Genomic DNA, 21,367 nt, shown 5'->3' on the forward strand with positions numbered 1-21,367 from the left:
CACTTGCCACTGGCCTGAGTGACTTTGGACACGTCAATTAACCTCAGTTTCCTAATCTATAAAATTATTTAGATACATTGGAAACCCCTTAGGGCAGGAAATGTGCCATCAGATATTTTTACCTCTAACCCAGCACACAGCCTGAAGTGATAACAGCAGTAATAACTATGACGATGATGAGAATAGCAATGGTATTTGTTAAGCACTTACTAAGTGTCAAACACTGTGCTTGGGATAGATACAGGATAATCATGTTGGAGTCTAGGAAGGATGGAAAACAGATACTGAATCCCCATTCTGCAGATGAGGAAACTGAGAAACAGATGTTTAGTGACTTTCCCTAGGTAGCACACAGCAGGCAATATGCTGGAGACATATTTAGAAGCCAGGTCCTCTGATTCCTGGGCCTGTGCTCTTTCCAGTAGGTCCCGCTGCATCTCTATTAAGTGCTTAATAAAAAAAGCTAAATGGTGTAACATACCACCACAAGGCTTAGGAACACTTAGTGTTAGAAACTATAAGAGCATGTCATACAGAAAGTTCTTCCCACTGGAGAGTAATGATGAATTAATCAAAATCAAGGCACAGCTATTTTAGCAAAATTACAGCATATACACACAGTTCCATATTTGTTGAACGCTTACTATGTACAGACCTTGGGAAAGTACAACAGAATTAACAGACACATTCTCTGTCCACAACAAGCTTCCAATCTAGAGGGAAGACAGGCATTGAAAGGAAGAAATGATTTATAATCTATCATTTAAATGTATATAAAAGAATGAAAAACACTGGATAGGCTAGAAAAAGTATTAAAGCTCACATTTTGCCTTCCAGTGATTTTTCAGTGGTGCTCAAGGACTACCTGTGCCCAAGAGTATTAATTGGAAATGATGATGACGATGATGAGAAAAATAATACTAATATTAACAAAAATGATAGTGATTTTTTTAAGTTCTTACTATGTGCCAAGCACTGTACTAATGTTGTAATGGGTAATGTGTCTGTTCATTGTTGTACTGTACTCTCACAAGCTCTTAGTAAAGTGTTTTGCACACAGTAAGCACTCAATAAATATGATTGAATGAATGAATACTAAGCACTAGACTAGATACGAGATAATCACGTTGGACACCACTCCGTTCCAACCTGGGCTCACCACATAGGTAGTAGGAAAAGCAAGTACTTAATCCCCATTTACAGATGATAAGACTGAGGCACAGGGAAGTTAAGTGCCTTGCCCAAGGTCACACAACAAATGGCAGATTCGATATTAATAATAATAATGATAATAATGTTGGTATTTGTTAAGCGCTTACTATTTGCAGAGCACTGTTCTAAGCACTGGGGTAGATACAGGGTAATCAGGTTGTCCCACGTGAGGCTCACAGTCTTAATCCCCATTTTACAGATGAGGGAATTGAGGCCCAGTGAAGTAAAGTGACTTGCCCACAGTCACACAGCTGACAAGTATCCGAGGTCTTCTGACTCCCAACCCCATGGTGTTTCCTTTAGGCTAGGTTGAGTCTTCAAGATAATATAGCTAGTTTTTTCCATAATGCATATCTTCACTGCACATTTTTTGATAGAAGGCAATTAGGGAATTAGGGGATGCTCTTCTGATAATGTGCTTTTATCTGGAGAGAAAGTGATGTGCTGTAGGAAGGAAACTGCTGTAGGAAGAAACACTGGTGTACACGTGTGTGACGTTGGTCAGAGTATATCTTCCATAAAGCACGGTTGGTCAAGGAGGTAACCCCTACTATACTATGGGAGAACTGAGTGTAGAATCCTGAAAACCGAGATGGATGACTAATCCTCCACTTATTTACACATTTATTTTTTATACGAGTAATTCAGGTCACCCAATGTTATGCAAAACTTCCCAGTAATTCTGGCTATCCACAAAATGGTGATTTTCTGCTTGACTATTATTCTCCTAATGTTATAACATCATTCAACCGTAAACCATAAGAACCAAAATGTACCAAAGTGAATTATGATTCAAGGACTATTGCTTCAATTTTATAGAAGGCAAGCAAAAGTTAAAAACAAGGTGAGTCAAAAACTGACAAGTCGGTGGTAGATATGAATTGAACCCTCTCGGTCTCTCAGTTGCAAGGACCCATTTCTGCTCAATAGGCAAATGACCACAGTGCCTTCCTCGCTTCCTTATTCCAATCCAACCAACCCATTAGTCTCCAAATTGTATAAAAGAAGCAAAATTAATGCAACCATGATATTTTGCCCCTATAAAGACTACTGGCGCTACTTTCAAGGTCGGTTTGTTAGGCCTCATACCTTTGAATTACAATGTCAGCCAAAGTCAAAACTGAACTCCCCTGATGTTTTATACCTAAATCTATAACTGTCAGGGAGCTAAGTAGGTAGGCTATGCACAGTGGCTAAGAGAAGCTTCTGGAGTATGCTGTGATTATCAGTTTCTTGAATTTAAATCTAGAAAATGGCCACAGGTACTATGACCTTCATCTTTTACACTCCCTACCCAGCTTCTCTCAGTCACAGGGAGAGAGGCTGGGGCCACGGCACTGATGGTGAAACTTTGAAACTCTGAAGTTCTCTGTGTGTCTGGTACCTGCAGACACTGGTGTAAACCCTCCAGGTGGTATTGGAGGAGGCAGGAGCCACTCTCAACACCATGAGACATAGTACCTGTCAGAAGCACTTGGCTGCCAAGATGGGTGATTCCTGGGGGTGTGACTTCAGGCCACATCTAAAGGGGAAAAGGTATGTCCCAAATTTTTAATTTATTTTTACTGGGGCAGACAAGAACTGGTATGATTAAACATTTCATCAGTTTTATTTATGAATATTTACTGTCTGCAGAAAACTGTCCTAAGCAGTTGGGAAAAAAATCCATCTGTAATTTCTTTGAATGTCTATTCTCCCTTCAGTAAGTGGCAAGGGATTGTTTCAATCTACTTTATTGTATTGTACTCTCCCCCAAGCACTTAGTACAGTGAACTGCCCAAAAATACCACTGACTGACGGATTGACTACAATACGAAACAATAGGGATGATGACTGACCTCAAAAACCGTACAAATTACCAACAGAGGCCAACATTAAAGTAATTTATAGACAGGAGGAAAAAGGAAAAGGTGATACGTACAGGATTTAGTGCTTAAGTTTTAAAGCATGTAAGATACTTTGGGCAGTTATGAGAACACCTGTGTTTAGGTGGTGTAGAAGTGCTGAAGTGAAAGTTCTTGGGACATAGCCTGGGGATGTAATGATCAGTTGGGAAAAATCTCTGGGACGAAATGTGACTTCCGATGGGCTATGAAGATGGAAGAGCTGTGAGCTGTCAGATGTGAAGAGTACAGGAGTTCCAGCCAAAAGGAAAGGTGTGAGCAAGAGGCCAAGACAGGAGGATAGGTAGGAGGGAGAAGACTGATTAAGTACCTTAAAGCCATCAGTCAGAATTTTTTTTTTAATGTGGAGAGAAATTGGTAACTATTGGATACTGTGCAGAAAGGGGAAACTATGCAGAAAAATGAAGCAGGCAGTAAAGTGAAGGAAAGACAAGAGAGGGGAAACACTGAAGGTAGGAAAGAGTGAGGAGAGGAAGCAGGGTCTAAAGGATAGAGCACAGGCCTGGGAGTGCAAAGGATCTGGTTTTAATCCCGGCTCCTTGCTTATCTGCTGTGTGACCTTGGGCAAGTTGCTTAACTTCTCTGTGCCTCAGTTACCTCATCTGTAAAATGGAAATTAAGACTGTGAGCTCCCATTTGGGTCAGGGACTGTGTTCAAAATGATTTGCTTGTATCCACCCCATTCTTAATACAGCACCTGGTACATAGTAAGCACTTCATAAATGCCACAATTATTACTATTATTAGGAGGCTAAGGCTCTTCAAGAGCATAGGTGTAAAGTGAGAAAAGAAGAGGACCCAGAATAAAGCCTTGAGGAACACCCACTATTAGGAGGTTAGGAGTCAGAAGAGGAGCCTGAGAAAGAGACCAAGTAAGATTGGCCAGAGGTAGGAACAGAACCAGATTTCTGTGTTAATAAAACCAATATTAGATTGTGTTTCCAGGAGAAGGGAGTGGGACCGTACTGTTGAAAACAGCTGGAAGGTCCAGAAGGTTTAGGATAGAGTCCATTAGATTTGGCAAGGAGGAGGTCATTTTAGAGAGTGGTCTCTGTGGAGTGAATAGGGCAGAAACCAGATTGAGAAGGTCAAGAAAGAAGTTAAAAGAGAGGAAGTAGAATCAGCAGGTGTATACAATCTGTTCAAGATGTTTGGACGGGAATGGGAGGATGAAGATGGCGCTGTAGCTGGAGAGTGCAGTGAGAGCTCCAGATTTTTTAAAAAATTTCTTTATTTAAGGATTAGGGGAGATATGGGAGCATGTTTGAAGGTAGAGGGGAAGAACCATTAGAGAGTGAGTGGTTGAAGATCGTGGTCGGGGAGGGAAGAAGAGTGGGTGGAAGTGCTTTAAGTAAGATGGATTTCTAATAAAGGCTTTAAAACATAAGGGTTCCCGTCCCTCCACCCCACCCCCGCCCCCACCATTAATTTACTTTTCTTTGTTTCTTCATTTAAACATCTGTCTGGTCATATGCATATCATCTTGGGGGGTACAAGGAAAACATGAAACAGTTACCTTGAAAGACAGTTGCAGATGTTTTGAAATACTTAATATACAATATGCATTTAGTGATATGAAGAAATGCAGATTACTGACCCAATAGATTCTAACATCTGTTTTGAAGCTTTCCTAGTCTATCATGTAAACATATACTCACAACATTAAAAACAAAAAAGTTTACTCTGTCCTAGATGATACTGATAGCATTTGGAATCCTCGTGGTAAGGAGATACTTAGCTCGTTGTGGGCAAGGGAATGTCACGGTTTATTGTTTTATTGTACCTTCCCAAGCGCTTAGTACAGTGCTCTGCACACAGTAAACTCTCAATAAATACGACTGAATGAATGAATGAAAAAAGTTTCCACTTCACATATAGGACACATAATGAAATATCCAGACAAATATTATTACTGCACTGACTGCCAGGCAGTCTCAATTTTACCATATTTTTAGGAGTCTGTAAATTCAACTACATGGCCTCGAGTGAAGCAAAGCTGTTATAAAGTAAATTTCAGTGGAAATATCTGTGGGTTTCAACAATTTCTTCTCCCTTACAATACTGCAGCGTTAACCTTTTAAAATGTGGGAGATTTGGGCTCCTAGTGGTGGTGACTCTTATGTCCTAAAAGCTCAAGCGTATTGCTTCTGAAGATTCATATGTATCACTTTAGAGTTTTTATTTGGTAGTGGCCTCTCCACATAATCAAGATTGAATATGGAACAAGAAGGCATAGTCAATGGACCAGCTGACAACTTAGAATTAAATTATCCATATTAGTTCTGGAGCCTTATAATGTGGGGAGAATGACCTCTTATGAGACTTAATTACAGTATGGGCACTCTTCACCGGTTCTATAGCCATGATGGAACTAGTCATGCCCCAGAGGAAGATTCTTCCAAAGAAAGTAAAGTTCTCATAATTAAATTACTCTATTATATCTATTTATCTATCTACCAATCATTGAAAAGCCTGTCACAGGTAAACAAATATATTATTAAATAGCTTAGCTAAAGTTTTTCATCTAGACATCTCTCAGTTGATAATGCATTTAAGGAGACATGGATGCACATGTAATAGCTAAACTGGTCAACTTATACCAACTCTTTTAAGGAAGAGCAAGGAAATTTAAGTCTCAGGGCAAACCTGCCTCCATTTTAAAGTCATACATTTTGTTCCCATGGCATGTCATCATTCCTCCACTGCCTTAATGCTAAAAATGCTAGTAAACTCTAAAACAAAGGATGTCGTTCATCACAGTTGCACAATAAGAGCTGCCGCAAGTTCCATATATTTTGAAGAAAAGCTCTATATTAGAGCTACTACAGTACAAATGCGTTTCCTAATTTACATAGCCTAAAATAATGACAATGCAGTCAGAAAACAAGTTGAAAACCTACTACAGTTTGATTTTTTTCAAGATATCTGTAAAAGTCAGTGGTATCATGAAACTGCTTGTAAGACCTTAACTTTTTTTTCTAAGCAACAGTTGGTAGGACACTTTTCTCAGTGACTATCCTAAAAGTAATATTACTCATTGTTACTATAAATTTAAGCAGAGAGGGTCAACCACCACATAAGCATTTTCCAAGGTAGAAATTCTTAATTTCAATGTTTCCTTTTGGCTGTTCCATCACCTTACTGAGGCAAATGTTTTGCTTCACTCTATAATAAGTAAGTGTTGGGAAGTGGGATTACAGACCCATCTCATTTTATTGCTATCTTATTTAAGTTTTTAATACCACACAGGTATCTTTCTCAGGTGTTAATAGAAAAACAATGTTTTACATCACAACATCTGTGACCATTTTAAATATCACAGCTGTCATGTGTGGAAAATGATGAATTTGAACATGCACGATTGCATTACAAATGTAATAAAATGAAAGCATGGCGGACCTGAACAATGTAATTCCTTTGCTCTCTAGCTTCCATTTATACCTAGCACATGTAAAGTAATGGAATTTGTAAAGTGCTTATACTATGTTCAAGGCACCGTCGTAAGCCCTGGGATGGGTACAGGCAAATCGGGTAAGACGCTGTCCCCGTCCCACATGGGGCTCACAGTCTTAATCCCCATTTTACAGATGAGGTAACTGAGACACAGAGAAGTTAAGTGACTTGCCCAAGGTCACAGAGCAGACAAGTGGAGGAGGTTCTTGTTCTAATAGAGTCTAGGTTCTAGTGCTAATATTTCATAACTTTTACCATTGTGAATGTGATGCGTTATTTTCATGATGCGTCAGTTGAAAATTTAAACAGCAAACAGAAAAGTTTCACTGTTTAGATACACTTCTACCCAAGTTGGAGAGCAGGTTTAATTATGGAAATAGCATTAACTCTGGAAGCACTGAGTTAAATAGTTGCTACAAAAATTGAGAGTTCATTTACGTACACATTCTGCTGCACAGCCAGAGGAAGATGAAGTGGGATACAGGATATTCTGTATATATTCTGCACACAGTAAGCACTCAATAAAATTGATTGCTATATCAAGTGGTATTCAATGCTGGAAAATTCAGATGATTGGACTGTGAAGGATAAAAACTAAACTGATCAAAATAACTTTAACTAGTCAAAATCAGAGGTTTAAGCTTTTGTTCACAAACTCAAATGTTTAGCTATGGTATGAGTTTTTTCCATGTCAAGTCTTCAAGATAATACATTTCTATTCAAAGATAATACATGAGGTTAAGAATAGCATAATCTGAAGTTAAAAAAAAGGGAAACAAAAATATTGCTTCCTTGTCACCAGGAGACTTAGTTTCTCTGGGTGAAGGCAATTGACAGCAACAGATAAACCAAAAATATTAGTATTTAATTCTTGACATAAAGTCTGTGGAACAACTCCAAGAGATTTAAATCAATCATCACATTTATTGCGTGTTCACTATAAGCGCAGCACTTAGTAGGCAACTGGAAGGATACACTACGCCAGAATTTGCTAGATACACAGAAACCCACACATACACATACTCAAAAAGATATGCTGTGGGTCTGAAGAGAGGGTAACTCTCAGGTGCTTAATGGGTACAGAACCAAGTACTAATTTAAGTGTATAAAAAATGGAAAGATACAAGAAGGGGATCATAATGAAAGAAAACTCTTTCCACTGTTTTATGTTCTAATCACAATTTTCAGAGTCTTAGGCTTCAAGAGCACACAGCAATACATTTTCTTCTACAACTTCTATTCTATCAATAACGGCCTTTCTCTTTCCCAGTTTTTGTGTCCCGAAAGTTTGGAGAGACTACCAATTTCAATTTAATGTTTTAAAAACTCCTCTCCAAAAACTGGCAAACCAGTCCTATTTTGTAAAGACCCTCATGTAGTAGGTATCTGCAAGAACCACCATTCTCTATTATTTGCATATTAATTTCCAAGCTGCATAAAGAATGCTCAAGCCTTTTAATCATATCAATCCAAGAAACAAACACCACAAAGTCTAACTCCACTTTTCAGGCATTTTTCTCCCCACCCCCATACCACACAATAGAAGCCCAAGAAAACAGCATTCAGCCTCCTCCTGGGTGTTGCGCTTCATCTACTGAATTGTAATAACAGGTGCAGTAATAATAATATGCTGGGCAATCAACTTTTTTCTCTGATTTGTCAGTTTAGCTTAATAATGCCATTAGGAATGTAAACATTTCTGCAATTTATATTTAAAAGTCAATACAATAATGGGGTGCAGATTTTATCCTTTTTAATTTTTTAAGTAATACATTTGATTATTTTAATCACGTCAGTACTTAACTGGATGGGGTTTACATATGCATGGAACATCAATTTAGTTTGTTTTATTCGGCAGGAAAGCTATTCAGCAATACGATACTATTCTCTTGAAAAGAGTAGCACATTCGAAAGAAAGAGAATGGAGACCGTGGTTCCTCTTCTGCTGTGCTTTAGGGGCCAGGAATTTCCAGGGTTTGGGAAGATGTCTTTTGTTAAATGGTGTTTTAGTGGAGATCAATGGGTAAAGCGTCAATGTAAAATAGAGCTAGATGACAGAATTTAACTGTGAGGTCTTTCCCGTACCTTACGTGAACTTTATCGGAACTGCAGCCTCAGAAAAATGGTTGGCAAATGCTTCACCTAGCTTAAAACGGAGAGTTTTCTTGATGTAGCAATTCTGACTCAAACGGGATTATTGCTGGTGTATGTTCTTGGCACTCATAATTCTTTTACTCTTAATTTTGTGAAGGTGAAAAAGTCAAGTCAAATGTGAGCCTAGATTGTTCACATCCTCTATTCATTTTTAGATCAGCACAATGGAAGCAGATGGAATGCAACCTTCTCTATATTGCCCCACCAATTACTTCAACCATGCCCTCTCTCAAAATGAGTGTAATTTGGTCTCCATGAGAGCTCAACCCTCAGTCTCTGGAGGATGCAAGGCAGGGCCTGCATTTTTTCCATGGACTGTGGACTGAGACTATCAGACAAATTTCCTTGATGTGTGAAGATGTTCAAACTTATTTTTTCCCCTCTTGGAATGCTTTGCTTACTAAAAAGAAAACAAGACTTTAAAACAAATGTAATCTCGAGCCATGTACTGCACCTCCATTCATGAAGACAACTAATAAAAGAGTTGCAGGTGTAATGTGGAAAACTTACTGGAATGAAATTTACTGATTACAATGTACTTTCCTTAAAAATAACCACAGAGAATTCAGGTAAATCTGAGCAGGTAAGATTTGAACTTTAAAACTAGAAAAATAGATTTCTGATGTTTTAATTTGTGTATCATGTGGGACGCAAACATGTTTGCTTTCTAAAAGCTGCCAGAATTTAGTTTGCAACATGTGCTGTGCAATACTAGAACTTTAGCACTGCAAAAATGCACATCCAAAAGATTTCTGAGGAGTTGTGCTTATTCCTAAATCCTTTACAACTGTAAACATTTCAAATTTAATATTTGCATAGGTTTTGATAGGGACTAGAATATCTGCCCCCACCCTTGACCCGCTCTCCACCATACAAATAAAATGAATTCCATAAAATGTCATTAATCTATGCAGGCAGATAATGAGCTACGAATTTTGGCCTAGAGAGTAAAGTGTAATGACTTAGATGCCAAAGTTTGCCTGAAACAATTTTATGTTTTTATATGTCTTTAATATTTAATAATTATCTCTTCAGAAATCAAGCTTAAAATGAAATTAAAAAGAGTTTAAATTAAATCATTCAATTCCAGAATTAATTCTGATTTTTTCCCACACCTGAGGACCTGTTAGGGATTAGGATATATGTAGGACTTTTTAGGAGGTTATTTTAGAATTTCAACATGAAATAACATGAAGGTGACATTTGTCCTTTAAATAAAGAATACACTTAGGCTTTCAGTGATGAAGCTTTAGTGGACAATTTGAAACCATCTAGTGAACTCACTTTCAATGGTTCAAGAGAAAACAATTTTACAAAGTAAAAAATATAGCTAAAATCATGTAAAGTTGCCTCATTGCCTCATTGCTATTTTACCTTCACTGACCGGTGCTCAGGATCATCAAGCTGACCCTAGTGAGTATAAAGCCTGATAATTCTAGAAACAATGTTCAATTTCTTTGTACTGCAAATCGTCAGATGTTCACTCCCTCACTGTCCTTCCCTCCCCAAAACACTCTAAGGCTATGAGAAAGCTATTTTTAGGAAGTCAGAACCATCACATCATTTTTTCAGGTCTGCTGTACATTTGGGATTACATAAACTAGACCACATCTATCACCTATTTACAAATTCCTTTTCAAGGAGTTAATACCAAAGTAATGTTCTAATTTAAATATTTGAATCTCACTTGCGGTATGGATGGTTGATCTGAAATTTTAATCGTAGGCCACAAAGGAAAATTCAGCTGTAGTACACATTTATTACTAAGATATTAATTAGGCTGGAAATTTACCATTTTGATTAAAAAAAATTTTAATTTCAATACATCTTTTTTTATTCAGAGGCAAACAACCTTACAATCTCTCTTATAGTCCCTTTCTTCTGATTATAGTCTTAATACATAACAGAACCTATAATCTACTGTAACATTCATTTGCAGATCTCTCTGCAGGTAGATTGTTGGACTGAACAGTTTGTGTCACACTGCCATTCTGCGAGAATCAGAGTGCAATTACTTTCCCATGACATAGGAGATAGGAGAAGTTTGGAATGGAATGTAAAAAAAAAAAGAGGGCTCAAAAACTAATTTTGACTAAATATGAATGAAACTAGCTGAATGTGACACGAGTAATTTTTCCAAAATAAATTAGAAGAAATAACCAATATCCATGGCTCTGAAGTGCTACGGCAGTTTTACAGTAAATGGAATATAATGCAAACCACATTTATAGTAGAACAGGAAACAAACAATTCTTCTGCATAATTTCCTGTAGATTAGTTGGAAAGGTATTTAAAGGGTGCTACCAATTAGTAGATCATTCCTGTAGATCCTTTTTCTGATCATCTCTGTTCTCCTTTGCCAAAGCCTCCTGCTCTCCTTCCACCCCTGCATTATCATGTCTTCTCCAGCGCAATCTAAGGCTAGGAGAAGGCTAATTTTACGATGTCAGCACCAAATTAATTTTTCACGTTTGCAGTCAATTTAGGATTGCAGAAAAATCAACCCGAAACTGTAAACCTATTTATGATTTCCTTCTTAAAAAGTTAACACCAAAGTAGTTGTTCAAACTAAGCTATTTGAACCTCAAATGATATCACTGGAATTTTAAATCACTGTCAGCACAGTAAAATGTGGCGGAATTTACCACCGCAATTTTTCACTTTTAAAACATCAGTGCTCATGCTTCTTTGAGAATAACTTGGGTAGAACATATTTCCTAACACATTCTCCTTTGTGGAATTAGTCAATAAAATGAAATCCTCTTGAAACTGAGAGTGCCTGGGCCGCTTTTATATGGTGTAAATATTCTAAAGGCCCACATACCACCATTGAAATTCTAATGCATACACTTTGAAATATTTTGCTTTCCTGATATCAGTGGGAATCTTTCAAATTATATTACTCATCAAAACAGTGGATTTTTTTTATGAAAGCCATTGACTAAAAGAAATGCATTGACCACTATTTTCATATCTAATCACAGTTCTGAAAATTGTAACAGAGAAATGATCATTTTCCATCTTATGTAAATGATATAATATATGTTGCTTCCTTATTGCTATCCAAGAGATTCGAGGTGTTTGCAAAGATATCACTATAAGAGTTAAAAAAAATTATTAAAAAAAAATAATTCAATCCCAGATGCCAGCAATTCTCACAGTATGTTTAATAAGCCAAATACTTCATCTCTCTACCTAAATTCTGATTGTCAAATTATTCATTTAAACATAATACATTGAATGATTCACCAATTCATTAAAAAGTGGTTAAAACATGAAGAAACGGTACTGACTTGGCTGAAGATTTTTGGGTTTTTTTTCCCTGGGAAAAACTTATGAAACACATACTCAAACTAAATGATTCTGAGTTTGTAAGCATTTCTTTTCTGGTGGTAAACAGATTATTTTGTCTGATTATTTTTAACAAGAATGATAATTTGAAACATTCCTTTTCATCTCCAAACTCTGCAGAGTTAAAAAACTACATAAAAGACCAACAGACAGACTAAACATGGAAAACTCATTACTATTCACTTTTTGAGATTTGATGACTTGACAAATAACTATTTCAAAACAACTAGTTTGAGCCAGGGTTTGAAGCATGTTAGTATAAAGCGAAAAGAGCAATTACAATAATTATAGGTTTCTCTATACGATTTAACACATGTACATGCTGGTGAGAGTTGATGATGTGATCTTAAATTAACATTAAGAGAAAATTTTGCCACTTTTGTTTTCAATTTCATTTACAGTAATTTCATCTTTATGGTTTCCTATTTTTAATTGTGTGGTACTGACCAAATGATTGCCTATTAAAATCTTAGATGGAAGAGAAGTAGTTTTGTAAAAATTAAATCGAGAAACTGGCATTGCACTTCACCCACCAGGTAATATGCACGTGCTCAAATCCTGGTATGGAGTAGATGTTTTATAAACAACGGCGTTCTAAATTGTTTGGGATTTCTGTAGGAAACCCATCCAATGTGAATATGTCTAACAGGTAACAATCAGTATTAAATTTTTATTTAAAATTTATATCTAACAAAGATAAAAATCAAGTATCTAATCTGAAAATCACAATTACTAATGGGTGAAGTTTTCTGGGAAAAAGCAAACTCACCTGAAAGATATGTTTTTTTGGGGTTTTTTCATCAATTCTATCTGATTCTCGATTTCAATTATTCTTCTATATTCCCAGTTTTTAATACACCTTTTCTTCTATTAAATCCAAATTTCAAGACATCTGTATGCTTTTGTAGATGAAGGAAACAAATCTGTTGTTGCAGACGCCCACAAAAACACTTAATTTAAGGCAAAAGGAAATTCACATTTTCTTTTGCTTTTCTTAAAATGTCTTCATTCAAAATATATATTTAGATAGAAAGTTTTAGGAAATTAGATTTTACAGATCCTACAGTTGCCAATTTACAAAGAAAACACAAAATCTCTCTCATCCTCAACTCTCTTCTTCCCACAGTGACTTAAATTCAGTGTTTTTGGAATGATTTTGCATTTTTCTTCTTTTGTTTATTCTCAGGGAAGACCTGCTTCCGCTGGCTGCTCTCAGTTCAGAGAGTTCAAACTGAATTTAAACAAGTAATTGACTTGTCACTAGGAAAAAAAAGAAGGAATTTAGAGCTGTGTCGTCTGCAGAGGAAAACTTGGGTAACAAATAGCTAAGGACACTTTGCTCTACCAGTCTAGATACACCACACACTCTCACACACACACACTTTTAAAACCCAAGAGGTGTAAGGTCTCTTCGATAGGCATTTTGAACAATTAACGCATGGCATACACAATCTCGGCAAGATACCTGGCACCAAATCAAAAGCTGTACAATACAGAATCTGAGCCAGAGCTATACAAGCTGCATGTGAAACAAAAATCGATTTCTCAAGTGTACATATAAAGATTTTCTTTAGAGGGTGCAAAATGGGTGCTTTCCATCAAAAACTCCCACAAGTACATCCCTATGGGCTGCTCCATTCACAGAGCTAAATTCAAGAACTGGTGACTGTTGGCATTAAAAATGCTTATATTACCAACTGACTATTTTCTCTAACAATGTATATGTACAATTTGTCCCTTTCTAATGTTGGAATGAAAAGAAATACGCTTCACCAGATTTGTTGTTAATAAATTCCTTAAAACAGTTCCTATAAATACATTTCCTGTGACAGAGTAATCTTGATTTTTTGAGTACCATCCTCAAAAAAAAAACCTAACAACCAAAATATTTGGCAACTGAGAGGGCATTTTAGAGATATGATGTCACGTTCAACATTTTCGTGTAGTGGAGGCAACTGGCAAACCATGATAATAGATCACTTATTTTAAAGACTTCCATTTTTCAAAACAGTAGTCAAATATTTGATTTTCAGGTCAATTCAGTTTCTTAAAACCAAAACTCAAACTAACTCCTTAACAATATATGATGACCCTCTAAATTCCAACCGCTTCCCACTCTAAATAAAGAATAGTGTATTCATTGTAAATCTCTCCAGCTACAAAATAGTGTACGTTTGTGTTCCCTGCTTACATTACACAATGCCAGACATATTTCTGCTTACTGCCCAAGAGCAGCATTCAGTAACTTTTCATTTAAAGCTACTGGGATTTCCTAACTATGTTACGCATGGGTATGACATGAAGATCAGTAACAAAACATCAACAGCTCTGGAAGATAACTGGCATCCTTGTAAAAAAAAAAATCTGATTTTTTTCTTTTTTACCTTTATAGCCTTTAAACAGTTTACTAGCTTACTACCCAAATCTTTTCTATCTTAGGATTTCACAACCACATTATTAACTGAAGGAAAAACAGTGTTACTAAAATAAGTTAAAAATTTATGAAAACAGAATATTTTATATTTCTTTGTCAATAAGCTTGAAGGAAAACCCCTACATTTATTCTACTGAGTCATTTGTGAAACTGGTTTTCCTGAATTAAATGATTTCTTCTGTCAAAATATACAGCAGGCACAAATGCCTAAGTTTTCTCAACCTATATATACTGAATAGTATTACTAATTCTATTGCACATACAAAAATTAATGTCATAATTATAAATGTAAATGAACACCCACACCCACAACAGTTTGCCTCAGTCATTAGTACTGAACTGGGCCTTGATGAAAGCTATAATAGTTCCCTTTTGGCCTAACTACCATAACCTAATTAATATCAGATGAAATGAAAGTTCAAAGAACACAAAAGATAACCGTTTGCCAATAGTTTCACCTTTTCCCAAATTTTGTTTTTCTCTCCCTTTTTAGCATCAATTTTATTTGCATTCTATCTACCAACTCTGCCCTTCACTCCCCTCCTCTAACTTACCCGCCCCCCCCCCCCCCAAATTTCTATTCCTCCCTCTACATCCCCCTTCACCCCCAACCCACCACCACATACACGGATCTGAAATAAACTGAAATCCTTTTCCTTCTTACGGCCCAGCCAGAGGAAAAAAAAAATAAACCTCCAGATGGCAAGTATAAACCTTCTGCTGGGGTTATGTACAAAATACCAGACACTTTTTTTAAAAAATAAAGGATTTCTGTTTGAAGGGAGCAAAATATGAAAGAAGCAACACAGCACAAACAATCTACTACAGTATTATTGTGGAAACGCATGGGTCTTTTTTTTGGTCTTATTTTTCTATCTTCTTGGGTCTACTTTTTAATTAGATTTCTCAGCTTCATGTCCTGCATCTATTTTTCTTCTGTCACTGTTTCTCAACCAGATCCATTTCACCGCTGGTCCCCACTTGGTAAGACTCTAGAGATTTCAAACCTCAGTTCACAGACAGACTAACCCCCAATTTTCTCTCACACAAGGAGTTGGGCTTTAAGCTTCACAGTTCTGCCCCTTTTTCTTTCTTTCCTCTCCAAAAAACTAGCAGAAATAAAGTATTTTCTAAAAGTATTTTTCTGCCTCAGCAACTACTAAGTTTCCCTGATTGGAAACTTTCACACCAGGATCCACTCACTAAACTCTAAAAGCATCTATTTTTCAAGTATCAAAAAAGGAACAAGAATATTCAAACACTGGCAAGTAATACATATTTCATGGCATCGCAGAAGACGGAACAGTCCGGAAAAACTTTCAACACAATAGAAGAACTGCATATGATGCTCATTCCTACGATAATAAAACTTGTCAAAATTACACCTTTAATTACAGAGTTAGCTTACCGCTTTCCCATTATAGTAGTACATCAAAGAGTTTCCGCCCATGCCAGGAATTGTGTATGCGCAATACATGGTCTTGTATTCTTTTTTCTCCTCAGTACCACTCTAACAACTTTTATTTCAAACTCGCTGTCCCTTTTTTCACAACAATTCCTTCAGTTGCATTTTCCCATATGGCCGGGCCAAGCATGGTGAATATGCAAAGCAGGAAGAGACCATTCCTGACGTGAGGGTGGGGGGAGGTGGCTAGGACTCTTCTGTCAGACAGTTAACTTTCCACAGCAAATCTGGAAGGCGGCCCAGTCCTGATTTAGCTGTAATTCCTAATGCATACAAGGGATGGATTCAACTTTTCCATGGATTTTATTAGTTCCTGGAATAATGCAGATTCTTACAAATTTCTGAATTCTTCACTTTTTGTTCCACTCACCCTTTTCTTTTCCTAAAATTTCCACTCAACTGCCTTAGGGTAAAAGTGGAATAGGGTCCATTATTGAGCAGAATACAAATGCAGTTAATTGACTCCCCCTCTCTCTCTCTCCCTCTCTTTCTTTTTTGTTTTAATTTGATTAAAAAGCGAGTGGCAGGAAGGGAATCGTATGATGCACATCTAATAACTCTGCCATCTGTCTCTGCTGCTGGCTAGCTCCCAGCATTGTGCGCAGCTGCCTGAGAACTCGACTCAGAGAAAAGGGAGGAAAAAAAAAATAAAACCCACGTCTCTGACCTCCCTCAAAAGGAGAGAGGGGCAGTGTTTTCTGACTGCTTGGTCAACAACCTACAAAACGGGGTTGAGGAATTAAACAGAGTAACAGTCCTGCAAGCCGTGGTTTTTATGGGCATCGCCTTCCTTTTAATAGATGGGAGGAGGTTAGAAGCAGTAGAACTTCATGTGGCCATGCATGCTTTTGCTTAAAGAGGAGCCAATGTAATAAAGCAGGATGCTGCAAATGCTTTGAGTAAGGGACTCATTTTGGAATTTCTGTTTCTGGGAGTTTGGGGGCACCGGGATGTTGGTGTGCTATTTTCCCCTTCAAAGTGTAGGCTTACTCTTAGGCAGGCGGTTGGTACAATTTCAACCTGAGATGAACTGACTGCTGCAAATTTCTTAAACCAAACTGCAACGTATCACAAGCTGCAGATTTTTGCTTATGGATGAGCCAGATTTTCATAATAATTTTCCAAAGTGACCAAAACAGCCTCGAGCAGAAACAAAAAGGCAATGGCTTTAATTTTAGCTTGACTGGTTAAGGCTAAAACAACTCTTCCTCCAGTTCACCTCTATTTGATCAAAACAGAAAAATAAAAATATTTAAATTGCAATAATTCAATGTAAGTGGGTGGATTCTTTGACTTCATTTTTTTTAAACTGTACCGACTAAGCCAAGAACAACAACAACAACAAAAAAAGATCGGGTCTGGCTCAAGCTTGCCAAATTCAGAGCATCACAGGAAAGGAGGGCCTCTGGGAATTGATCCCAAATGAAACTAAATCATTTGCATATGCCGAAGCAAATGCCATCCGAGCATACAGCCATTCTCCAGAATCAACTTTAATAATTCAATGCACCTATTTCCTTACAACTCAACATGATAACAAAACACATACAGTATTAATAAACAACTAGAGATTGTGGTGTCGATTCTGTACAGAGAAACCTTGGCTAATGCTTATAAGTTTTCATCCACATTCCCAAGATGAATACAAGCACGCACACGCGCGCGTACACACAGAGAAACACACACACACAATAAGGCGGGAGCTGAGGTTTGTCTACCTCACTTGCTCTGCATTTATTCGTGAGGTCCCCAGAGGTTTGGGTACACAGTACTTGAATTATAATCACACATTTCATTCAAATTTCATGCTTTGAGGATTTTTCCTCATTAGAACTCTTAGTTGTCAATCTGACAAGATCACATTCGTAACCTTTAAACCACCCTCAGAATGCAGCATACAAGGCCAAAGTTTCCAACTCCTACTCAGTGTGTACAACCTGCTAGAGTTTGAAGGGAAAATTGAGGCGGGGCTGAGGAGTGGCCTATAATCAGGAAAAAAAAATAATACTATGCTGATAATCTCTTTCTGGTGATGAGTAAATCTAAATCATTACCCTAGATAAACTACTTGGAGGACCCTGGGGCCAAGAAGATACTTTAATATATGATGCTGTTTTATCCGTATTCAATATTATTTTAAAATTTCACACAAATTCCAGTCCTTTGTTTCATTTTTAGATATGAAAAGATTTTTTACCTTTCAGTGAAAACTACATTTTTGCATAGTTTTAAATTCAGAATTCTATTTCCTATCATTCTGCAATTAGCAGGCATCTTCAAGTGAAATCAGATTGCATATAGTGAGATTTGGAATATTTTACCCAAACAGTGGACTATTAATATTCTGGACTTTAATTCATCAGTGAGAAAGAGACCAAACTTTCATGTGTTTGTATCAGTAAAGTGCAGCAATTAACTACTCTGAAAGCTGATCCCTGCATTCCGACCAATGAGACATGAAACTAATTGCAGTTGTTATGTTTGGTTTTAGGTTTGCTGACCTTGGAGTGCACACTCCAATCATAAAACTCAAGTCAGTGTCTCTAAGTTCAAGAAACAGATTTCTTTGAGTCCCTGACTAAAATTTTCAGTGACGCAGAAATATATTTCATGATTTTATAGTGCTGCAAGTTATAACATACTTATTACAACCATCAGTTGTGCAAATATATTCCATATATATACCATTTAAAAAGTAAATATTTTAAAAAATATGTTTTTCCTTAAAAATAGAGTTTTAACTTGGATTTTCACCTTAAAGAAACTGTTTTAAACCAGTGTACAAATGGGTATACAAATCACTGAACTACTGGTAGTTAGGCAGACACACTTAATTCTTGAAATGATTGATGAGAGTGGTTAGCAGGCACCCACAATTTACAAAACACCTAGTTACAAGCAAAACATAGAAAACAGAACCATTTGTAAGTTTAGAGGTTTCCCACATACCGACAGTAAAGTTTGACCACTTTACAACTCTAGCATTACTTATGTCTTGTTCGGAAGATTGTAGTCTCCCTTGATTTTTCTTTTACGCTTTGCTAACTATACATGAAGTAAAATCCAAAGTTGAAGCCAGCACCTTCCATGGTTATTTAGAATTATTAAGAGGATTCAAATCCTACCATAATAAATGGCTTGGATTGAGATATTTACTTTAACTTAAGAGCATCAACCATCATTTCTTGGTTCCTATTAAAATGGCTTCTAGCATGGATTTCAGGGATGGTTTCCTGGGAGCTGGACACAAAGCATTCAGTCTGACTGACAAATCTAGGGAATGCAATGTGAACAGTTAGTAGGTAGGGCCAGCTGGCATTACCCCTCTCAAACTGGGAATTACCATACTGTGATTTTGTCCATTTTACAGAACACCTTTAATGATACTTTCCAAATATCACTCCATAGATTGCAACACACCGAGCAAGAATTTCAGGATGAGGGACACAAATTTCCATGATTTGTGCAAAAAAAATCTTCAGTCGCCTGCACTAAATGGGCTTGTAGGTGATAAAAGTCTACTAAAATGGAGAAAGGTAAATAAAAACACCACAGGTTTCCAAAAAGAAACAATTCCCTATGACAAAAAAAATAATCCCAATCCAAATCCTTGCTGGTGTTTTAATCTCCACGAGCAATGCTCTCAAATTTGCATCTGGACATAACATAACTACTTTAGGGATTTTCACTGATCCAGGCAAAGAAGTTATTCTAAGCTACATTATGTTGATCCAAAAAGCTGGTATTAATGAATGCAGTCTGCTCAGAAACTACACTCCAAATTTTTACACTAGTCCAGTAGGAGTCACCACCACCAAGAGAATTGATGTACTACAGGATTTAATTCATTAAATATATATGAAATATAGTGGGGAGCTTATTTACAAGTACAGTTATTAACACAAAAATTTGGGTGTGGGTGTGTGTACCCTTCCTATTTCTGTTTGCTACTCCTTGAAGAGTTAGAGATTGATATTATGCTCATGCTTCCCATATCTTCATTACAATTTTCCATGCAATGCTGCCTGGCAGTCAATCATGAAACTACCCCCAGAGCGTGAGAGGTGACTACTGCTTTTCCTTCAGCTGCTTCGCTCAACCTTTTGTCGAGGTTTCACTGGCCTGATCTATGGCAACCATCCTGTGGTTCACCTGAACAAGAATGAAACCTGAACAAGAATGGTTACCAAAGAAAGTTGATAAGTAGCTCCTTCCACACCGCATGTTCGTACCAAGCAATAGATACCTGTGTACTATCAGTCACATTTTATAGGGAAACAGTGGGACCTATTGGATAGAGCACGGTCCTGGGAGTCAGAAGGACCTGGATTCTAATCCCAGCTCCACTACTTGTGTGCTGTGTGATCTTGGGAAAGTCATTTAACTTCTCTGAGCCTCAGTTACATCATCTGTAAAATGGGGATTAATGTGCAACATGACTGTGTCCAAAATGTTTACCTTGTAGCTACCGCAGTGCTTAAAAGAGTGCCTGGCATAAAGTAATCGCTAAAGAATATCATTAAAAAAAAGACAAAAATATATGTCTATTCAGAGTAAATGTCATTCTAATAAAAAAAAATGATCTGATTTTCTCACACCATCCTTTAGTCAAAATTGGTTGGGGCATTGTGCAACATGGCTTACTGTCATTTAAAATGTGGTCTTATCAATTGTTCAATGGATTTTTTAAATTATGTTTGATAGGCGACTTTTTGGTTATTCTGCATTATAACATGTATATGTTAGTGTTGGATGGAGTGATCAGGACATGGAGGTTTAGTCAGGGAATGCCTCTTAGGAGAAAAGAAACGGATTAAGAAGGGCTATGAGTAAGGAGGGATGTGGTTTGGTGGATCTGATTATTTGCTCAATAAATTATGTAAGTAATGGGTCAAAGACAGGAGAATCACAAACAAGATACAGCTAGGAAGTCTGAATTAGAGGAGTGTAGTGTGCAAGTTGAGGTGTAGCAGGAGACGAGTGAGTAGGCAAGAAAGAAGTTGATGGAGAGGCTCAAGGCCAATGTTCTGGATGCGTTATTTCACGTAAGGTGAAATAGAGGAGTTTGATGAGAGATGTAAGGTTTTATGAATAATCAATCAGTTGTATTTATTGAGCATTTACTGTGTGTGCAGAGAACTTTATTAAGTGCTTGGGCGAGTACAATGTAACAGACTTGGGAGGCATGTTCCCTGCCTAAATGTGGAACATGTCTACCAAATCTGTTGTATTGGTGTCTCCCATGCACTTAGTACAGTGTTTTGCACACAGCAAACACTCGGAAAATAAGTGATGATGAATAATGTTTTAAGAAGACATAACTGCAAGAAGGATATTCTGAAGAGGGAAAAGGCCTGATGGATGGAGACTAGTAAGGGAACGGTAACAACAATT

The 21,367-nt window shown here is 37.1% G+C and overlaps 1 protein-coding gene across 11 annotated transcripts in view; it reads right to left on the reverse strand.

Moving 5' to 3' along the window:
- The window catches only part of TCF4 (transcription factor 4), a 413,931-nt gene that overhangs the window by 104,491 nt on the left and 288,073 nt on the right, over window positions 1-21,367 (reverse strand). For 2 of the 11 annotated variants that reach the window (XM_029059036.2, XM_007659681.4), the window contains exon 1: window positions 15,917-15,985. The exons of 7 other annotated variants lie outside the window; for them this stretch is intronic. In XM_029059036.2, the coding sequence (XP_028914869.1) occupies window positions 15,917-15,985 (69 nt within the window). Of the gene's footprint in view, window positions 1-15,916; window positions 16,098-21,367 lie in introns of those variants that run through there. 2 more of the 11 variants (XM_016226214.3, XM_016226212.3) reach the window with 2 other exon arrangements.

The sequence above is a fragment of the Ornithorhynchus anatinus genome, chromosome 3, assembly GCF_004115215.2.
Source record: "Ornithorhynchus anatinus isolate Pmale09 chromosome 3, mOrnAna1.pri.v4, whole genome shotgun sequence".
NCBI classification, from domain to species: domain Eukaryota; kingdom Metazoa; phylum Chordata; class Mammalia; order Monotremata; family Ornithorhynchidae; genus Ornithorhynchus; species Ornithorhynchus anatinus.